The sequence below is a fragment of the Dreissena polymorpha genome, chromosome 13 (genome assembly GCF_020536995.1).
Source record: "Dreissena polymorpha isolate Duluth1 chromosome 13, UMN_Dpol_1.0, whole genome shotgun sequence".
NCBI lineage: Eukaryota > Metazoa > Mollusca > Bivalvia > Myida > Dreissenidae > Dreissena > Dreissena polymorpha.
In genome coordinates this window covers 14,444,241-14,466,623 of record NC_068367.1, presented here as the reverse complement: position 1 = coordinate 14,466,623, position 22,383 = coordinate 14,444,241, and the positions used below count along the sequence as shown (strand labels likewise).

At 32.6% G+C, this 22,383-nt stretch overlaps 2 protein-coding genes and 2 non-coding genes across 8 annotated transcripts in view; 1 reads left to right on the top strand and 3 right to left on the bottom strand.

The window, feature by feature from the left end:
* Positions 1-3,130, top strand: part of LOC127855167 (peroxisomal carnitine O-octanoyltransferase-like) — a 28,707-nt gene extending 25,577 nt beyond the window's left edge. For all 3 annotated transcript variants that reach the window (XM_052390576.1, XM_052390578.1, XM_052390577.1), the window contains one exon: positions 885-3,130. In XM_052390576.1, coding sequence (XP_052246536.1) covers positions 885-1,017 — 133 coding nt within the window. In that variant the 3' untranslated portion in view covers positions 1,018-3,130. The remainder of the gene's footprint in view (positions 1-884) is intronic.
* Positions 3,131-4,743: 1,613 nt separating this feature from the next.
* LOC127855772 (peroxisomal carnitine O-octanoyltransferase-like) overlaps positions 4,744-22,383 on the bottom strand; it is a 53,167-nt gene continuing 35,527 nt past the window's right edge. Inside the window, exons 22-26 of one of the 3 annotated variants that reach the window (XM_052391575.1) lie at positions 17,574-17,697; positions 7,264-7,342; positions 6,499-6,592; positions 5,978-6,097; positions 4,744-5,408 (exon numbers count right to left, since the gene is read on the bottom strand). In XM_052391575.1, the coding sequence (XP_052247535.1) occupies positions 5,276-5,408; positions 5,978-6,097; positions 6,499-6,592; positions 7,264-7,342; positions 17,574-17,697 (550 nt within the window). In that variant the 3' untranslated portion in view covers positions 4,744-5,275. Of the gene's footprint in view, positions 5,409-5,977; positions 6,098-6,498; positions 6,593-7,263; positions 7,343-11,007; positions 11,132-17,529; positions 17,698-22,383 lie in introns of those variants that run through there. The other 2 variants (XM_052391574.1, XR_008037728.1) reach the window with 2 other exon arrangements.
* Positions 12,256-12,328, bottom strand: Trnat-ugu (transfer RNA threonine (anticodon UGU)). Its single transcript has one exon. It is a non-coding gene; the product is annotated as a tRNA-Thr (tRNA).
* On the bottom strand, positions 19,343-19,415 carry Trnat-ugu (transfer RNA threonine (anticodon UGU)). Its single transcript has one exon. It is a non-coding gene; the product is annotated as a tRNA-Thr (tRNA).

The following is a 22,383-nucleotide window of genomic DNA, read 5'->3' as shown; positions in this document are numbered from 1 at the left end:
AGTAGATAAGTATTTCACTTTTTGACAAACACACACACACACACTCCAAAATAGAAAATATCGGTAATAGTTATATATTGAATAGGGAGAGTTTTATCTAGGGGTGCTTAGAAAACAGGGGGGACATATTGTTTTTGCCCTGTCTGTTTGATGGTTTGTTTGTTTGTGTCAAACTTTAAGATTGGCCATAACTTTTTGCAATATTGAAGATAGCAACTTGATATTTGGCATGCAGTGTGTATCTCATGGAGCTGCACATTCTGAGTGGTGAAAGGTCAAAGTAATCCTTCAAGGTCAAAGGTCAAATATGTTGGGGGGGGCAAAGTGTTTCACAAACACATCTTGTGAAATCATGTTTTTTGTAAAACTAAAGTAATTATCATGAAACCTAACCTTTCATTAATACAGAAACTATAGATCACTATAATAATAGTATTATAGTAATATAGATAAATGTAAGACATTGATACATTCAGATGAAGTAAAATACACCCAAACATGAAGTTTTAGAAAGAGTATATTGCAATCAATGAGTTTGGGTTTAGTGTTAAAGTTTGAACAGGTTGAGCCACTGCACATCAAGGGTATACTTGAATACATGATATCACCCCATTGGTACAAAAAATACCATGTGACATTGAAATAAGAAGGCAAATGGTACCTTTATGCACCAATGGGGTGATATTATGTTGTCACAATCTAGTGTAAATGTGCAAATCACTTTTTACATCGCCAGTTATCCATACATTTTTGACTTATTTGCCTGTTATCATAGCTGATAAAGCAATTAGAATTTTAAATCAGATGTATGACAAAGTTCTAGTAATCCAATTAGCAATCAAATGAAATAGAGCTATAGTGTTTGTGTTGCTGTCATTTTCAAGGATAACCACATTCGTCTCTGCCTGGAAGTCCTGTTCAGAGACTGATGCGGTCGAGTTTAACCGCACCGTGCACGAGTGTCTCGTAGAAATGGGCGAAGTATTGAAGGCCAGCGCTGGAGTAGCAAGACTGTGAACCGGTTTATCCCTAATTAACTGGGTGCTTTAGTGGGCATTTTTTATGAGTATATTATTAGGTACTTGATTGTATGCAAATAAAATGTTTGTGTGTGTGACTCGTGTAATAAAAAATAATTATACATGTTTATGAATGAAGTTTTAGGCGCAATTTTAATGGTTCCACTTATAAATGTATCAAATCCATATTTTGTCAATAACCTTTTATTTTTCATTAAAATTCTATAAAAATAGTTGCAATGCATGATTATTACAGCATTCTATTTTTTTTTTTTAGATAATATTTACCATACGATTGACAGATGATTAAAAACATTTCATTATTTGGGTAAATATTCAAAAGATGTTAATTTAATTTCTTTCCCATTCTTTAAGGTGTTCCATTTATATAAAATAAATGCAGTACTAGTAGTATTTTCCATCCAAATAGAAAACGGTGAATTTAAGATCCTGAACTTGATATTTGTAAAAATGTTTTGTTGTTTACACATTTCTTTATTATAAGACATTTAATTGTTTATATTTCTTAATTGATTTTGTAAGTGCCCTTTGCCTGTGTTTGACATTTTAGTTCATTTATACAGAAAAATCACTGTCGTTTTTAAATAACTGAAATATATTTTGTGGTCCTGATTATTGTTACTATGTATGACCTAAAATCATTGTTAAAATTATATGCTGTAAATATTAGTTAATACCAATAGTGTGAAGATTGATAATTTATTCATAAGCAAATAGGGCCAATAAAGTGTCAAATCATATGAGCTTTTTAACTCAGCGAGTACTGGTACCATCCTGAGATACGTAGTGGAGTTTGTTTCATTGAGCACACTTTTTTAACATTCACATTGTTTATCAATAGGAATCATTAACTGTTTTTTAAGTTAAACTTATTTAACTATATCAGTTGTATTTGTAAATCTTACGTTCTGTACTTTCTAAATGATTTTTTGTGTCAACCTTTTTAATCAATGCAAACATTTACAAATTATATTACTATTCCTTATTATAATGTCAGATATATGTTTACACATTTATGAAAGCAATGCTGTTCAATGTTTAATAAACTGCCATTTTACTAGCTAAAGTTGCTGCAATCACTTTCAGTAAAATGCACAATTAATATTATTTCAATGACATATTTATATCGTTCTCCGCTCACAACAAGTTAAGTTTCTTTAAGATTGATCTCAGCCGAGAAACGTTACTACCTAGCTAAGAAGGTAAAGCACTTGACATCAGCACTGATCGTTGGTTCAATACGCAGCAGTGCCATATAACTTGTCTATGGATTGTTCATGTAATTGTTTATACAGGCATTCTACCTCTACCACTGATTCAAGTCGGACAATTCGCAGCTATTGACATACGTTTGTTCACTTAGTACTAGTCAACCAGCTAACCTAGGAAAAGTGCGAGCAGCTTAACTGACTGCAGCAATAATACTAACATTCCATGGAATATGCCAAAGTCAAAAAGTTACAAAATGTATAAGCATAGTTTTCAGTATTGAAATTATGAGCAGGCAACTTTATACTGGCACTTAAAGAAAGGTCATGTTTCTCCTTTGATTCATCTAATTACTCAGTCATGTTGTGCCATTCTGATTGTTCAGTAAATGATTATTTAATATATCTGTTTGAAGATTCATGTTCAGCAATACCAATGCAACTTTTTATTTTTAATGTGGGTTTTTAATACTATTTATATGAATAATCAGGTTTATTTGCTGCATTTGCTTCAAACTTGAAATTACATGTGTGTAGACATTTCTTTCGACTAATAATGGGTCAACAATTTCAACTTAAAAGTATTTTATGACTATTTATAATGTTTAGTTTAGTTGTGATTTTTGTTGATGTTTGCTTCATGTATGTTTATTATGATTTTCTTGTAATGTTGATCAATTTCATGATCCTAAATACTGTAAATTGTATTCAATACAGTATTAAATTCATTTAAATCATGTGCAACTTATAACCGAAGATTTCTTACATTATAAAGACTGTGGGTTTGTTTACAAATTATTATTGTCATATCTTTGTTTTGAATTGTGATTATATGTTTGCCATTTAATTTTAAACAGATTTTAATAAATTTGATTTTATGTATGAATTAGCAGTGTTTGCATTCCCTCTATTTTTAGCATAGACGGACCTATGTCCTCCTGGAGTACGCCCACAAAGATACTGACCCTACCCTTTAGTGCTACATGTGATTTTTGTGGGTCATCAACATATTGCTGGATACCACTCCAGAAGCCATATTTATGTCTCAATCTTGTTGAAAACTGGTCAGAATGTTTATATAGATACTTGCTGCAACCATGTATGTTTATCTGGATAAAATTAAGGCCAAATTCACATCTGGGTCAGGTGTGTCCAATAACTATTTTGCATGGTCAAATCTGAGAAAAACTGTGATACCAATTTAGAAGCCACATTCATGACACAATCTTGATTAAACTTTGTCAGAATCTTTATCTTGACAATATCTAGGAAAATTGAGTGTCTGAGTCGTGTTTGTAAAAAAAACTAGGTCCACAAGTTAAATCCTAAAAAACATGTTACCACTATAGAAGCCACAATTATGACTCAATCTTGGTAGCGTTCGATAGAAATGGCCAGTCTATATCCTCTATTCCTATAACTTCGTGCAGCCTTATAAGATCGTGTACTTTTTTATGACGTAAACTCCTCAGCAACATTCGAGCGCACGTGCCCGAAAACTGTTAACTTTTGTAACGCGAGAATTTTCACAGCAGATAAGACAAAAATCATGAGGAAAAAAAAACAATAGATATGATATAAATTGTCCGTTTTTCTAACCTCGTTCCCAGAAAAATAGCCTAAACAATGTTTAAAACCTGCACATTTCCTTCACCAGACGGACGCGGCCATGTTTGTCACTGTTTTGATCGTAAAATGTTGAAAGGGTAGTTTTCCTTGGAGGTTGTCTCGAATTTGTATTGTGCTCTCTGTTATGAGTAATCTGCATTACAATACGATTTTAATAAGTGTATGCGGAAAAATTTACCAAAATCCTATTTTATAAAATCCAAGAGTCAAACTAAGAGTCAAGGGAAAGCATGACATGAGTGTGCTCATTAAATAAATGATTAATCATGCTTTTAGTAAAAGAAACATCGGCTAAAAATACTTTTTTTATGAGAAGTGATTTTTCAAGGAAAATTGCAACAAAAAAAAACAAAACAACTGTCAGTGCTTTTTTGTAAAGTTGAAAATTTGACCTGTGGTCTCCTTGATGTGATGGTTTTAATACTTATTTTCTCGCGTTACTCTCGTCTTGTTCATGACTGCATGGTATAGTTTAGGAGGGCAAAAGCCATATACGGGGTATGCAATCGTTCAAGAAAACGTTATAATTCAGACGCCCATTTGAAGTAGAAGGCAACTTTTGTGAAGGTATAAAAAAAACGTAAATAGGAGAAACACACAGTAACGTACGCTCCACTTGAAATCCATTCTGACAATCACAAATGTGAACCATCGTTGAAGACAAATGCATCCCATGACGGTTATGACAGAAAGTTCGAGGTATATTTAATAGGAATAACTTTTATGTAATTGGTCAGATAGTGTTCGGTGTTCAAATGTATAAGAGTGCGTTTCACTAAGACGTTCCCCGTCGCAATTTAGTTTACCTTGTCACACAAATTCGTGACCCGAAAGTTTCAAAGTAAAAGCTGACAATAAGAGAAGACTTGCAATGAAAATATATTTATTTTGAGCTAAATACTCCATTATTTAATATGAATTAATGGTCATACACAGTAAGGCACTGGCCAAGGTCTCGACAGCTATGTCAGTAAATTTGTGCGTATTTCAGGGTTTATTTACAGGTCCCGCTGCGTTTTCACGACTGCATTAATGTGTAGACCTTTCATAATTGTGTAAACATGTGTTTGACACTACAAAATGGATAAAGTAATACATATATGTATTGATAAATAAGATAGATACAAAAATATTTATAATGTAAAAAGTGAGTTTATAAAAATAAAGGAAAATATGATTTAATATATTGACTTTGTACAAAAATAAGAGGTGTGCATTGCACGAGTCAAAGACACTCATATTCAAACAAACAATCTTCTAATACTATCTTGTCAACATACATAATGCAATAAAACACATTGTTCACGCGTCCGATTGTTCATTTACTGTCCGCATTTAGGTACTCGCTCATTTTTTGTAAATCCACTAAAACAGTTGGTCATACTGGAATAAACAGGTTCAAGCCCTTGCTTCTCCCGCGCTGGCCTTCAAGACTGCACCCATTTCTACGAGACACTCGTGCACGATGCGGTTAAACTCGACCGCATCAGTTTCCGTACAGGACTTCCAGGCAGAGACGAACGTGGTTATCCTTGAAAATTACAGCAACACAGTTAACAAACCATATCTCACTTTGATAGGATTTTGATTTGATATACTAGAGTTGTGTCACAAGCATTACTAAAACCCTGCATTACTTTGTCAGTTATGATCAATGGCAAATAACTGAGGAATGTTTTGATCAGTGGGAAATAAAAGTGTCACTCTTTTATGCTGTAAATTTTTTTTTTTTTCTGAATATATGAATCACAACTTGAGGTATAATACATTATTTAGTATAACTTATACCGTATTATATGCAATAGTTATTAAAGGTATGAGAAAACATAAGCAACTGTTCATTGATATCAAATGTATAAATATAAACAGTAGAACATGGCTATAATGTTTATGATAATAACTTCACCACAGCAGCACACAACATGTCAATATTATAAAAAAATATCCACACACAAATAATTTATATAAATAATTGGGATATTTCAAAATCATGTTTACATATATACACGAAGAAATTAAAAATTGGCTTTTATGGCAATATATATCTCTAGTCAAGAAAAATATGTGCGCATTTTGAGGCATTTTCTGACAGCTACTTACAATGTTGGCTCTATTTTGTAGAAAGTGCCATAACCGTGTTCCACCATTGGAACGGCGCCACCGTATACTGAAGTGTAGCCTACAAAACTTGTTGACAAGACAAAGTTTCCACCACCTCCACTAGAAATACAATATTTCAATAATTAATATCTTCAAACACAAATAGTTCAGACGGGATGTCATAGTTTACGATACAAAATACCAAAATTGACTTATGAATATGTGAACAATGCTTTAAAATAATAAACCATCTTATAAAAAGTGTTCAACCTAAGTCCACATATATATGAACGACTCAAAATGTGTATTTAATAATGACATTTGAATAACCAAATAATTGATGTAATTACACAAGAGACCATGTCTTTAATTGCAGTCACAGCTTCAAATTGTTCAAAACTTACAACAAACAGCCACCTTTAAGTCGACAAAGCATTCTGTCCAAAGGGTAGATTTAATTAGATAAAGCAATGGGTTGTGTTTAAAGAATAGTATAAGTAATATACTATCAAGCAACACACCTCTTGGTATAGGCGGGGTCTGTATATATCAGAGGCATAGGAAGTCCCTGCTCCATAGCAAGAATCTGCATCCCAAACATGTGCCGATCACAGCCTGTTAATGTATAATACATGGGTCATTGACCTAAACCTGTAGCTTCTAAGCTAGTATTCAATAGGACCTGGGCCCGTACAACAGCCAATTATTAGAATATAGAAAAAAAACTAAAAAAAACGTATACCCAATAAAAACTGTATTCATAGTTTGAATATATACACGCTGTTAACAGGTTCTTATCTGATTAATAAACTATCCTACATGCTCACAGATTGAAGAAATTATTGTTTTAAAGAATTGTTATAGTTTCAAAACATTCTTTATAGTAAAGCAACACTAGAGATTTAAACTGAACTGACAGTTTGTTTTGTATATGGCAAATTGTGGGTCATCATGAATTACTATGGTAAACTTCTTATTTATAAACTTGAAACATGTGTGTATTACCAATTTAGCATTGATAATACGGTTTGAATGCAGGTTAACGCAAAACACTGTATCCAACATTTTTCTTCACTATAATTGTTACACTTAATCAAAGTGCTTTTGTTTTTTTGCGGCAATGTCAACCCTTTGGGAATTGTTCAAGTACACAACACATTAAGCATAGTGTAATTTTGAACCTTGTCTAAGATTATAATTTTAGACAAAAAGAAAAAAACAACCAAACCCTCTATCTTCTAAATAAAACCTTTTAAGTTAAATATATTATAAATGTAACTGGTAACCTTGGTTTTCAGTTGCCTCTGTCATCAGCTGATTGTGTCTGGCAGCAGCCTGTAAGTACAAGGCCGCCCTAGTTTCCACCTGCAAGAATGCAATAGTCAGAAGTTATAACCATGTAGGTAGGGGTGTTTCGTTTGTTTATTTAGTTTGTGTGGATTTGTGTGTGTGAAAACTTTTATTTTCATTTTCATTCATTTAATGGCGTTCAGCTTGACCACTCCCATGCGAGCTGGTATACCAATTCTATTTGCTAGAAACTGGCAAATGTCCTACATGAATCAGTAATAGTGGCTGAATAGCCATATACATGATTTATTACCAAACACCAAACAAGTTATGGGACTGGGTCAGGAATCGAACCTGTGATTTTCGTATGTATAGTCCAGAGCTATACCTAGTGAGATTTACGGCCCGTTCATGGGCTTTTGTCATCAGACTTTAGTCTTGTTTTTATATAAGGGACCATGATCATGGTTGTTATATGTGTGCACCTTAAAGAAGAGCGTTGCATTAGCCGAGGTATTGTCAAATGTTCACCACATAAACATCGACATAGTTTTTACATATCCGGATGATTAATTCAAGTACCTAGGATTTAGATAGCTCAATACCTTATTTAGTTCTGATTAGGTCAGTCATACTGTAATATCACATCTGCAAAATGTTTTTAAAAGTGCAGTGACATATATAAATCATTAAATTACAATTGAAGTATTTGTAAATGTAAAAACGTTTAGCTACATTAACTATCTTCAATATCAACCATAATATTACAAGTAATATCCCAATACTCTAGAAATTTAAATACTTAACTTCATAACTAATTTAAAAGTTCAGTACTTTAAGGTTCATGGGAGGGATAAAATTCATTAAAACTTCGATTTGGTTTTTCTTCATTCAATGTGGTACAATATGGTCAAACTATATATCATTTAAAAGGTAAAGACGGATAGAATAACGTAAACACATTTTTGACATTCAATATGTTTTTGCTTTATTCATATTTTTGTTTAAAACCAATACATTTGTACACAAATTTACAAAATCTCAATCTTAAGTTAAAGGGATCTTTTCACGCTTTGGTAAATTGACAAAATTGAAAAAAGTTGTTTCAGATTCGTAAGTTTTCGTTTTAGTTATGATATTTGTGAGGAAACAGTAATACTGAACATTAACCATGCTCTAATATAGCCATTATATGCATCTTTTGACGATTTTAAAACCTAAAAATTATAAAGCGTTGCAACGCGAAACGATTGAATAATTTGGAGAGTTCTTTTTTTGTCGTTAAATTTTGTGAAACTACGAAGATTGCTTATATAAGGTATAAAATACGTCTAGAATGTGTACTCGGCGGAATAGCTCCGTAGGCTAAAGCATTTTTACTTCAGGACTCTGGCAGGACTCCAGGGGTCACTGGTTCGAAACCTACCCCGGGCAATGTTCTTTTCCTTTTTTAAATTTTTTTCTTGATTTTTTACTGGAGCTTTTATGATCCAATGTTTACATTTATCAATATAAAGCATTTAATGAATAAGTTAAAAAAATGCCAAAATCTGTGAAAAGGCCCCTTTAAGAAGGATATGCACTACCGTAAGTTGAATAAATACAAAGCTATATACATATACAAGGTCAAGTTAGCAACATTTCACAGAAAATTATTGTCAGAAAACAACAAATGAGTTATTATTCAACTGCATTTTTTGGATAATTTTCCTAAACAAAATTCTAAAAATAACTAAACTGAACTACTTTTTAAAAATCCAGGTACGGTGGATAATAAGAGTCACCATTCTATTTCAAGGGCTTAACCATTTTGCTATAACCAAATGGAAAATTTTAAACCATCTCAAATTGAAAGAAATTGCAGACGACATATAAAATTGTAAATAAATATAAAGAAATAGGTTTGGCTGGGTAGAAATCATTGTGATAAAAGGAGATATTGCTCATCAATAACAAGATTTTATGAGTTTTGTGCAGACGACTCTAGAAATCATAGTTTTACATAGAAATACACAGCTAGGTATCATAGTTTTTTCTTTCTTCCTTCCTGAACAACTACTGTCCTTGTATCGTTTTGAATAATGTGTTCATTTTGGCAAACCGAATCTTTTTATACATTTGTATATCGAGTCCTTGTACCCATTTTGAAAGCGTGGCACTCGCTGTGCTCTGTAAAAAAAACGTGCATAACAAATCGGTCGAAATCACGTGAAGTAGTAAGAAAACCTGGTATGTGTATACACATACCTGAGAAAACACATATTTTGACAGTTTGTCGCGACTAGTAAAACAACTGTTAACATTAATCAGGAAGAGATCGCGCTTAATAACAGAAATGATCGCACATAGATATAATCACTTACCCCATTTCAAATATTTTCCAGCTGAAAATTCCCCCCCACACGTCTTTTTTTGGTGTATTTGTATTGTTTTTCTGGAGCCGAAGTGCATCTCACATAATATCCATCCGACTTCCGTTGTTTTCACTTTCGTTATTAAAAACTTCGTTTAAAAGAATTATTTTTACATTTAGGTTGTTGAAGCGAATTATTATTTTATATTATCAATAAAATAGTATACCGTGATGAATTAAACGGAGTTTCGTATCGATCTTTCTGTCAGTCTGTAATCGTACTATTTTGTGCGCAATAATACAAGTACATGTTATTCGACAACAATTGTAAACATTGGCGAAATGCTTCTTACAAAGTTATTTTTTGGAGTGTTTATGAGGTCTGATCATGCAGTTTGCACACATCAACGGAAAGATTACAATCCAATGCATTTTTCATCGTCAACCGTTTGGAATGTCAATTAGGCAATGAGTGAGTTTTTAGCATGATTCTTTCAATTTTATTAATCTAAAAATGGCTGCCCCCATCGTAATGAAATGACATGTGTTCGAGTTTTGATATTTCTAGATATGTAAAAAAAATACTATTTAAGCGTAACTTGCCCTCATCAATGTCGATATTATTAACTAGTTATATAATTTTCCGCCGAAATACGTTGAATAAACATCATTCAGATTTTTGAAAATAATGTCTATTTTTGTGTTAAAATCGCTTTGTATTTTGATTGATTTTTTCGATGGTATGAGATTTTGCTGAACAAAATTGGTAGCAGTTTGAAGGAAAACCACCCTTTTAAGCAAATATGTAAACATTTTCAATGTGGCACTCTTCGTTTAGTCAAATTTGAGTTCAATGCTAGGGGTCCAACATTTTTCAAACTGAAGCCTCTACATGAACCATAATTAATCTAGCAAATCTCACAAGTATCAGTACTTTAATCCAGCTAATCTCACAAGTTTCAGTACTTTAATCCTGCTAATCTAACAAGTACCAGTTCTTTAATCTAGCTAATCTCACAAGTACCAGTTCTTTAATCTAGCAAATCTCATAAGTACCAGTTCTTTAATCTAGCAAATCTCACAAGTAGTAGTTCTTCAATCAAGCGAATTCACAAGTACCAGTTCTTTAATCTAGCAAATCTCACAAGTACCAGTTCTTTAATCTAGCAAATCTCACAAGTACCAGTTCTTTAATCTAACAAATCTCACAAGTACCAGTTCTTTAATCTAGCAAATCTCACAAGTACCAGTTCTTTGATATAGCACATCTAACACGTATCAGTACTTTTAACCAGCTAATCTCACGCGAATCAGTACTTAAATCTAGCTAATCTTACAAGTACCAGTACTTTAATCCATACAGCTCTAGCCATTTCCTGTCACTCACCCCGACACTCTTATCCAGCATTGCCCTGGCAAACTGCACTGACTCAGTGGTGCATGACCTGTGGGTTTCTGTGCGGGCGTTGTAAAACTTGCGCGTCGTCGCTGTCTGGTATGTCGGTGCTGGGCTGCACAGATATTTATTTCATGTATATACCTTAAATATAATTTTTGACATCGATGCTAAAATGTTTTTACTTTCTACAAGCATTTCTGAAACTGTATCATACTAGTATTCAGTATACCCTTTGTGTAAATATAATTGTTTGGCTAGCTTTTTCAATAATTGTTTTGCTGCAGAAAGCATTGTTTACTTCACATTAAATAGTTATTGATATATTTTAGTATTTAAGAATACAAGTACTATGCAAACAAGATGTACAATTTTGTCATACGAAAAACAGCATTTTCCAACCGGGGTAATGTTGTCGGAGTGAGCAAAAAAGTCCATAAGGTAGCTTAAGTACTTAAAGTTTTTCGAGGACATACATTTGTCCATTCTATAACCATAGCATCCACAATTTTACTCTGATTAAAAACGTGAATAATACGCATATTTACTATATGGGTTGTCTATCCACATACACAGTTTCATCAACCTAGTTAGAATACTTTTTTACGTCGTCGCATGATCTAGATTTTAGCGTTCACTCTATCAACTACAATTTTTGTCTGACAAAATAATTGAAAGAACTTTTACGTTATCCCCATAAAGTTGTATATTCATACACTGATTTCCATCAATTCAGCTGTAGTACTTTTTGAGTTATCGCAGGATACATATTTCAAGGACAAACTGACGAAATAATGGACGAACAAACACAATTGAAATAAATTACATATTGCCCATATGACCCTTAATATAGGTACACAGTTTCATAAACCTTGTTTTAATTCTTTTTGATTTATCACAGGATGCAGATTTATGTTGTCACTTATTTATGTATTCATACCCATTTTTTGTTATGATGAATATTTGACTGAAAACGCTAGATCGCCTTTTGTTTGTATTATTGTAACAATCGAGCTGAACGTAAATGGATTGCCGTGGCGTAGTGGATATGGTGTCCGCATAGCGACCGAGAGGTCATCGGTTTGATTCCCCCTGTGGGTGCGATTTTTTTTCCCCCAAAGACACCAAGTACTGCTTGTTAGTCCCACAAAACGGACTTGATTGCGTTTTAATAAGCCAAAGGCTTTGGGCGCAATCAATCTAAAATAAATAGTTTGAAACGAAAACGATTCCATGTTTAGCCCCCAGTGAGGATCGAACTCACGACCCCTGGTTTACAAGACCAGTGCTCTAACCACTGAGCTATGGAGGCTCATATTCTGCATTAAATATATCAACAACCGAGTACATATACCCTTTAAATATAACTATTACCTGCCGTAGTTGATCTAGTTATTTATCTCATACAAGTGATGTGTGAATATCCATTTTAAAGTCGTGCCTCAGTGGTAGAGCATCGGTCTTGTAAACCTTGACCTTGACTAAAACCTCAATGTATACATACAAGTACATCCTTTACTTGATTAATAATGAGTCTTTTAATTTGTGTAATCATAGCTCGTTCTACACAACTAAACAATACAATAATGTAAGTGATTGTGAAACTAGTATATCTTTATGAGTTTCTCGATGACATGCCAGCAATACATGTTATACACGCTATTCAACATTGTTCTTTAAATATCATAGGTCTTTTAGAGTATAATGTATATTGCATATTGGATATGTCAATAGAGCATGACCATCGTTACATATAGTTAATAAAAACACACCATTCAAAGTGCAAACTATTCGTAGAAACCAAAAACAAAAGTTTTAACCTTTTAAAAAATCAACCGCTTTATATTTATAGTGCAGTAATACCAATGTACTTACTACATGTAATTATTTAAATCATGTTACTTTTGATCAGTTTCCTTCACTTGAGCCATGCCATATTTGAATACATTTTCCATGATAGGGATCGTATGATTTTGAGCGAATACTTATTGTTTGTAAACTTATGGCAATTTTCCATAAATACTACATGCGGGTTATATACATAAAACTAGACCGCGCCGAGTATGCTTTTGTTGTAAAGCACATTGTATTTTAAAACAATACAGGGATGTGTTAATAGGGGTGTGCCAACAGGAAAACAAAAGAGATTAAAAAATTATGATTATACGTATTAATTCATCGTTCATTATGAGAAATTAGTCAAAACATGGATACATTTAAATGCATAATAAACAGCGTGTCATATAGGCCTTTAAGTACTACTGCAAGTTAGCACCCACTTCAGCATGTTCTAGATCAAAATTAGGATCGTCCTGAGGAAGACCTGCTTTAAATATCGTTGCTACATTCAAATACGTCAATATTTCAAAATGATTGGCACTATAAATGATAACTATTGCGCAAGTAAAAGTCACTTGCGGCTTACTTTATACTGTATCAAGAAGCAAATCATGGAGACGACTTTAGTGTTGTTGATAATAACAGCTGTATGCGCGGCGTTACATAAGACGGAAGACGTATGTTCTAAGGGACTTGAACAGTTAGAACAGAAAGGTAGGTTAAGTAAAAACCTGTTTTACAGCGATGTGTATGTTATTCATCCTGCTTAATAGCTATTATAAATTAGCAAAAACTGTTATTATATTTAATAACAACGCAATAGGCTTTCCCATTTATAAGGCTGTGATTCTTATATACCGTGTTGTTAAGCACGAAAATATTTGAATGAAAAGTCAATTTGACAACTAATTTGAGAATACATTTATCAGTCAACTTGTGTTAAAACTAATGATTACTACTTGCCAAAAATGAAGCGCTGCAAATATTTCAAGCGATGACGTTCGAGGATTCAGAATATCTATAAACTAATGGAATATCTGCTTTGTGTTTGTTCTTTATGTATTTGTTTTATTTTTCAGTATTGGTTAATATGTGTGTTTCTTTAATTATAAAGTTCGACATTATGTTCAAACTAACTAGAAATTCAAACTAACTTACAAAATGATATTTATTCCATACAAAAAATGGTGCACCCTCAATAACATGATGATAAACCCTAGTAAATCAAAATGCATGCTTATTGGATCAAAACAAAAAATTAAGAATATCAACCTTGATCTAAAAATAGATAATAATGCTATTGAAAATGTCACTAGCCATAACAATTTAGGACTTTATATTGACAAACATCTGCAATGGAAAGTACACATTGATAAAACATGCTCTAAAATAAGCAGTAAAATAACTCTACTTAAAAGATATCAAATTATCTCATTTTTGATATGAAGAAATTATTTCATAATTCATATATTCTAACATGTTTCGATTACTGTTGTACGATCTGGGGCAACGCTAATAAAACCAATTTAAAAAAAGTGAATATTTTACAAATACGCGCAGCAAAAGTCATTCTACAAAAACCAAATAGAACACCACCCAAAGAATTGTTTTTACAGCTTAATTGGCTCTCGTTTAATAATAGATGTAAATACCACACGGCAATCTTGATATATAAATGTGTCAACAATCAGACTCCAGAATATTTAAATAATATTATAACTTTTTCTCAAAATCAAAAATATAACTTAAGATCTGCCACCCATAGCGATATTGTTAATACCAAAGCAACTACAGGTTATAAAAAACAAGTTATGGGACTGGGTGAGGAATCGAACCTGTGATTTTCGTATGTATAGTCCAGAGCTATACCTAGTGAGATTTACGGCCCGTTCATGGGCTTTTGTCATCAGACTTTAGTCTTGTTTTTATATAAGGGACCATGATCATGGTTGTTATATGTGTGCACCTTAAAGAAGAGAATTGAATTAGCAGAGGTATTGTCAAATGTTCACCACATAAACATCGACATAGTTTTTACATATCCGGATGATTAATTCAAGTACCTAGGATTTAGATAGCTCAATACCTTATTTAGTTCTGATTAGGTCAGTCATACTGTAATATCACATCTGCAAAATGTTTTTAAAAGTGCAGTGACATATATAAATCATTAAATTACAATTTAAGTAATTGTAAATGTAAAAACGTTTAGCTACATTAACTATCTTCAATATCAATCATAATATTACAAGTACATGTAATATCCCAATACTCTAGAAATTTAAATACTTAACTTCATAACTAATTTAAAAGTTCAGTACTTTAAGGTTCATGGGAGGGATAAAATTCATTAAAACTTCGATTTGGTTTTTCTTCATTCAATGTGGTACAATATGGTCAAACTATATATCATTTTAAAGGTAAAGACGGGTAGAATAACGTAAACACATTTTTGACATTCAATATGTTTTTGCTTTATTCATATTTTTGTTTAAAACCAATACATTTGTACACTAATTTACAAAATCTCAATCTAAAGTTAGGAAGGATATGCACTACCGTAAGTTGAATAAATACAAAGCTATATACATATACAAGGTCAAGTTAGCAACATTTCACAGAAAATTATTGTCAGAAAACAACAAATGAGTTATTATTCAACTGCATTTTTTTGATAATTTTCCTAAACAAAAATCTAAAAATAACTAAACTGAACTACTTTTTAAAAATCCAGGTATGGTGGATAATAAGAGTCACCATTCTATTTCAAGGGCTTAACAATTTTGCAATAACCAAATGGAAAATTTTAAACCATCTCAAATTAAAAAAAATTGCAGACGACATATAAAATTGTAAATAAATATAAAGAAATAGGTTTGGCTGGGTAGAAATCATTGTGATAAAAGGAGATATTGCTCATCAATAACAAGATTTTATGAGTTTTGTGCAGACGACTCTAGAAATCATAGTTTTACATAGAAATACACAGCTAGGTATCATAGTTTTTTCTTTCTTCCTTCCTGAACAACTACTGTCCTTGTACCGTTTTGAATAATGTGTTCATTTTGGCAAACCGAATCTTTTTATACATTTGTATATCGATTCCTTCTACCCATTTTGAAAGCGTGGCACTCGCTGTGCTCTGTAGAAAAAACGTGCATAACAAATCGGTCGAAATCACGTGAAGTAGTAAGAAAACCTGGTATGTGTATACACATACCTGAGAAAACACATCATTATTTTGACAGTTTGTCGCGACTAGTAAAACAACTGTTAACATTAATCAGGAAGAGATCGCGCTTAATAACAGAAATGATCACACATAGATATAATCACTTACCCCATTTCAAATATTTTCCAGCTGAAAATTTCCCCCCACACGTCTTTTTTTGGTGTATTTGTATTGTTTTTCTGGAGCCGAAGTGCATCTCACATAATATCCATTCGACTTCCGTTGTTTTCACTTTCGTTATTAAAAACTTCGTTTAAAAGAATTATTTTTACATTTAGGTTGTTGAAGCGAATTATTATTTTATATTATCAATAAAATAGTATACCGTGATGAATTGAACGGAGTTTCGTATCGATCTTTCTGTCAGTCTGTAATCGTACTATTTTGTGCGCAATAATACAAGTACATGTTATTCGACAACACTTGTAAACATTGGCGAAATGCTTCTTACAAAGTTATTTTTTGGAGTGTTTATGAGGTCTGATCATGCAGTTTGCACACATCAACGGAAAGATTACAATCCAATGCATTTTTCATCGTCAACCGTTTGGAATGTCAATTAGGCAATGAGTGAGTTTTTAGCATGATTCTTTCAATTTTATTAATAAAAAAATGGCTGCCCCCATCGTAATGAAATGACATGTGTTCGAGTTTTGATATTTCTAGATATGTAAAAAAAAACACTATTTAAGCGTAACTTGCCCTCATCAATGTCGATATTATTAACTAGTTATATAATTTTCCGCCGAAATACGTTGAATAAACATCATTCAGATTTTTGAAAATAATGTCTATTTTTGTGTTAAAATCGGTTTGTATTTTGATTGATTTTTTCGATGGTATGGGATTTTGCTGCACAAAATTGGTAGCAGTTTGAAGGAAAACCACCCTTTTAAGCAAATATGTAAACATTTTCAATGTGGCACTCTTCGTTTAGTCAAATTTGAGTTCAATGCTAGGGGTCCTACATTTTTCAAACTGAAGCCTCTACATGAACCTTAATTAATCTAGCAAATCTCACAAGTATCAGTACTTTAATCCAGCTAATCTCACAAGTTTTAGTACTTTAATCCTGCTAATCTAACAAGTACCAGTTCTTTAATCTAGCTAATCTCACAAGTACCAGTTCTTTAATCTAGCAAATCTCATAAGTACCAGTTCTTTAATCTAGCAAATCTCACAAGTAGTAGTTCTTCAATCAAGCGAATTCACAAGTACCAGTTCTTTAATCTAGCAAATCTCATAAGTACCAGTTCTTTAATCTAGAAAATCTCACAAGTACCAGTTCTTTAATCTAACAAATCTCACAAGTACCAGTTCTTTAATATAGCAAATCTCACAAGTACCAGATCTTTGATATAGCACATCTAACACGTATCAGTACTTTTAACCAGCTAATCTCACGCGAATCAGTACTTAAATCTAGCTAATCTTACAAGTACCAGTACGTTAATCCATACAGCTCTAGCCATTTCCTGTATCTCACCCCGACACTCTTATCCAGCATTGCCCTGGCAAACTGCACTGACTCAGTGGTGCATGACCTGTGGGTTTCTGTGCGGGCGTTGTAAAACTTGCGCGTCGTCGCTGTCTGGTATGTCGCTGCTGGGCTGCACAGATATTTATTTCATGTATATACCTTAAATATAATTTTTGACATCGATGCTAAAATGTTTTTACTTTCTACAAGCATTTCTGAAACTGTATCATACTAGTATTCAGTATACCCTTTGTGTAAATATAATTGTTTGGCTAGCTTTTTCAATAATTGTTTTGCTGCAAAAAGCATTGTTTACTTCACATTAAAGGGATCTTTTCACGCTTTGGTAAATTGACAAAATTGAAAAAAGTTGTTTCAGATCCGTAAGTTTTCGTTTTAGTTATGATATTTGTGAGGAAACAGTATTACTGAACATTAACCATGCTCTAATATAGCCATTATATGCATCTTTTGACGATTTTAAAACCTAAAAATTATAAAGCGTTGCAACGCGAAACGATTGAATAATTTGGAGAGTTCTGTTTTTGTCGTTAAATTTTGTGAAACTACGAAGATTGCTTATATAAGGTATAAAATACGTCACGAATGTGTATTCGGCGGAATAGCTCAGTAGGCTAAAGCGTTTTTACTTCAGGACTCTGGCAGGACTCCAGGGGTCACTGGTTCGAAACCTGCTCCGGGCAATGTTCTTTTCCCTTTTTTAATTTTTTTCTTGATTTTTTTACTGGAGCTTTTATGATCCAATGTTTACATTTATCAATATTTAGCATTTAATGAATAAGTTAAAAAAAATGCCAAAATCTGTGAAAAGGCCCCTTTAAATAGTTATTGATATATTTTAGTATTTACGAATACAAGTACTATGCAAACAAGATGTACAATTTTGTCATACGAAAAACAGCATTTTCCTACCGGGGTAATGTTGTCGGAGTGAGCAAAAAAGTCCATAAGGTAGCTTAAGTACTTAAAGTTTTTCGAGGACATACATTTGTCCATTCTATAACCATAGCATCCACAATTTTACTCTGATTAAAAACGTAAATAATACGCATATTTACTATATGGGTTGTCTATCCACATACACAGTTTCATCAACCTAGTTAGAATACTTTTTTACGTCGTCGCATGATCTAGATTTTAGCGTTCACTCTATCAACTACAATTTTTGTCTGACAAAATAATTGAAAGAACTTTTACGTTATCCCCATAAAGTTGTATGTTCATACACTGATTTCCATCAGTTCAGCTGTAGTACTTTTTGAGTTATTGCAGGATACATATTTCAAGGACAAACTGACGAAATAATGGACGAACAAACACAATTGAAATAAATTACATATTGCCCATATGACCCTTAATATAGGTACACAGTTTCATAAACCTTGTTTTAATTCTTTTTGATTTTTTACAGGATGCAGATTTATGTTGTCACTTATTTATGTATTCATACCCATTTTTTGTTATGATGAGTATGTGACTGAAAACGCTTGATCGCCTTTTGTTTGTATTATTGTAACAATCGAGCTGAACGTAAAAGGATTGCCGTGGCGTAGTGGATATGGTGTCCGCATAGCGACCGAGAGGTCATCGGTTTGATTCCCCCTGTGGGTGCGATTTTTTTAATATTCCCCAAAAGACACCAAGTACTGCTTGTTAGTCCCACAAAACGGACTTGATTGCGTTTTAATAAGCCAAAGGCTTTGGGCGCAATCAATCTAAAATAAATAGTTTGAAACTAAAACGATTCCATGTTTAGCCCCCAGTGAGGATCGAACTCACGACCCCTGGTTTACAAGACCAGTGCTCTAACCACTGAGCTATGGAGGCTCATATTCTGCATTAAATCTATCAACAACCGAGTACATATACCCTTTAAATATAACTATTACCTGCCGTAGTTGATCTAGTTATTTATCTCATACAAGTGATGTGTGAATATCCATTTTAAAGTCGTGCCTCAGTGGTAGAGCATTGGTCTTGTAGACCTTGACCTTGACTAAAACCTCAATGTATACATACAAGTACATCCTTTACTTGATTAATAATGGGTCTTTTAATTTGTGTAATCATAGCTCGTTCTACACAACTAAACAATACAATAATGTAAGTGATTGTGAAACTAGTATATCTTTATGAGTTTCTCGATGACATGCCAGCAATACATGTTATACACGCTATTCAACATTGTTCTTTAAATATCATAGGTCTTTTAGAGTATAATGTATATTGCATATTTGATATGTCAATAGAGCATGACCATCGTTACATATAGTTAATAAAAACACACCATTCAAAGTGCAAACTATTCGTAGAAACCAAAAACAAAAGTTTTAACCTTTTAAAAAATCAACCGCTTTATATTTATAGTGCAGTAATACCAATGTACTTACTACATGTAATTATTTAAATCATGTTACTTTTGATCAGTTTCCTTCACTTGAGCCATGTCATATTTGAAAACATTTTCCATGATAGGGATCGTATGATTTTGAGCGAATACTTATTGTTTGTAAACTTATGGCAATTTTCCATAAATACTACATGAGGGTTATATACATAAAACTAGACCGCGCCGAGTATGCTTTTGTTGTAAAGCACATTGTATTTTAAAACAATACAGGGATGTGTTAATAGGGGTGTGCCAACAGGAAAACAAAAGAAATTATAAAATTATGATTATACGTATTAATTCATCGTTCATTATGAGAAATTAGTCAAAACATGGATACATTTAAATGCATAATAAACAGCGTGTCATATAGGCCTTTAAGTACTACTGCAAGTTAGCACCCACTTCAGCATGTTCTAGATCAAAATTAGGATCGTCCTGAGGAAGACCTGCTTTAAATATCGTTGCTACATTCAAATACGTCAATATTTCAAAATGATTGGCACTATAAATGATAACTATTGCGCAAGTAAAAGTCACTTGCGGCTTACTTTATACTGTATCAAGAAGCAAATCATGGAGACGACTTTAGTGTTGTTGATAATAACAGCTGTATGCGCGGCGTTACATAAGACGGAAGACGTATGTTCTAAGGGACTTGAACAGTTAGAACAGAAAGGTAGGTTAAGTAAAAACCTGTTTTACAGCGATGTGTATGTTATTCATCCTGCTTAATAGCTATTATAAATTAGCAAAAACTGTTATTATATTTAATAACAACGCAATAGGCTTTCCCATTTATAAGGCTGTGATTCTTATATACCGTGTTGTTAAGCACGAAAATATTTGAATGAAAAGTCAATTTGACAACTAATTTGAGAATACATTTATCAGTCAACTTGTGTTAAAACTAATGATTACTACTTGCCAAAAATGAAGCGCTGCAAATATTTCAAGCGATGACGTTCGAGGATTCAGAATATCTATAAACTAATGGAATATCTGCTTTGTGTTTGTTCTTTATGTATTTGTTTAATTTTTCAGTATTTGTTAATATGTGTGTTTCTTTAATTATAAAGTTCGACATTATGTTCAAACTAACTAGAAATTCAAACTAACTTACAAAATGATATTTATTCCATACAAAAATGGTGCACCCTCAATAACATGATGATAAAACCTAGTAAATCAAAATGCATGCTTATTGGATCAAAACAAAAAATTAAGAATATCAACCTTCATCTAAAAATAGATAATAATGCTATTGAAAATGTCACTAGCCATAACAATTTAGGACTTTATATTGACAAACATCGGCAATGGAAAGTACACATTGATAAAACATGCTCTAAAATAAGCAGTAAAATAACTCTACTAAAAAGATATCAAATTATCTCACTTTTGATATGAAAAAATTATTTCATAATTCATATATTCTAACATGTTTCGATTACTGTTGTACGATCTGGGGCAACGCTAATAAAACCAATTTTAAAAAAGTGAATATTTTACAAATACGCGCAGCGAAAGTCATTCTACAAAAACCAAATAGAACACCATCCAAAGAATTGTTTTTACAGCTTAAAGGGGCCTTTTCACAGATTTTGGCATTTTTTAACTTATTCATTAAATGCTTTATATTGATAAATGTAAACATTGGATCGTAAAAGCTCCAGTAAAAAATCAAGAATAAAATTTAAAAAAGGAAAAGAACATTGCCCGGAGCAGGTTTCGAACCAGTGACCCCTGGAGTCCTGCCAGAGACCTGAAGTAAAAACGCTTAAGCCTACTGAGCTATTCCGCCGAGTGCACAGGTATCAGGTATTTTATACATTATATAAGCAATCTTCGCAGTTTCACAAAATATAACGACAAAAACAGAACTCTCCAAATTATTCAATCGTTTCGCGTTGCAACGCTTTATAATTTTTAGGTTTTAAAATCGTCAAAAGATGCATATAATGGCTATATTAGACCATGGTAAATGTTCAGTATTACTGTTTCCTCACAAATATCATAACTAAAACGAAAATTGCGAATCTGAAACAACTTTTTTCAATTTTGTCAATTTACCAAAGCGTGAAAAGATCCCTTTAATTGGCTCTCGTTTAATTCAAGTTTTTCAAGTTTCAAGTTTTAATAATAGATGTAAATACCACACGGCAATCTTGATATATAAATGTGTCAACAACCAGACTCCAGAATATTTAAATAATATTATAACTTTTTCTCAAAATCAAAAATATAACTTAAGATCTGCCACCCATAGCGATATTGTTAATACCAAAGCAACTACATGTTATAAGAAACGAGCTTTTTCATACCATAGCATGGATATTTGGAACAGTATACCGATTGGAATAAGAATAGCATGCTCTATCTCTGCTTTTAAAAGGCAATATAAAG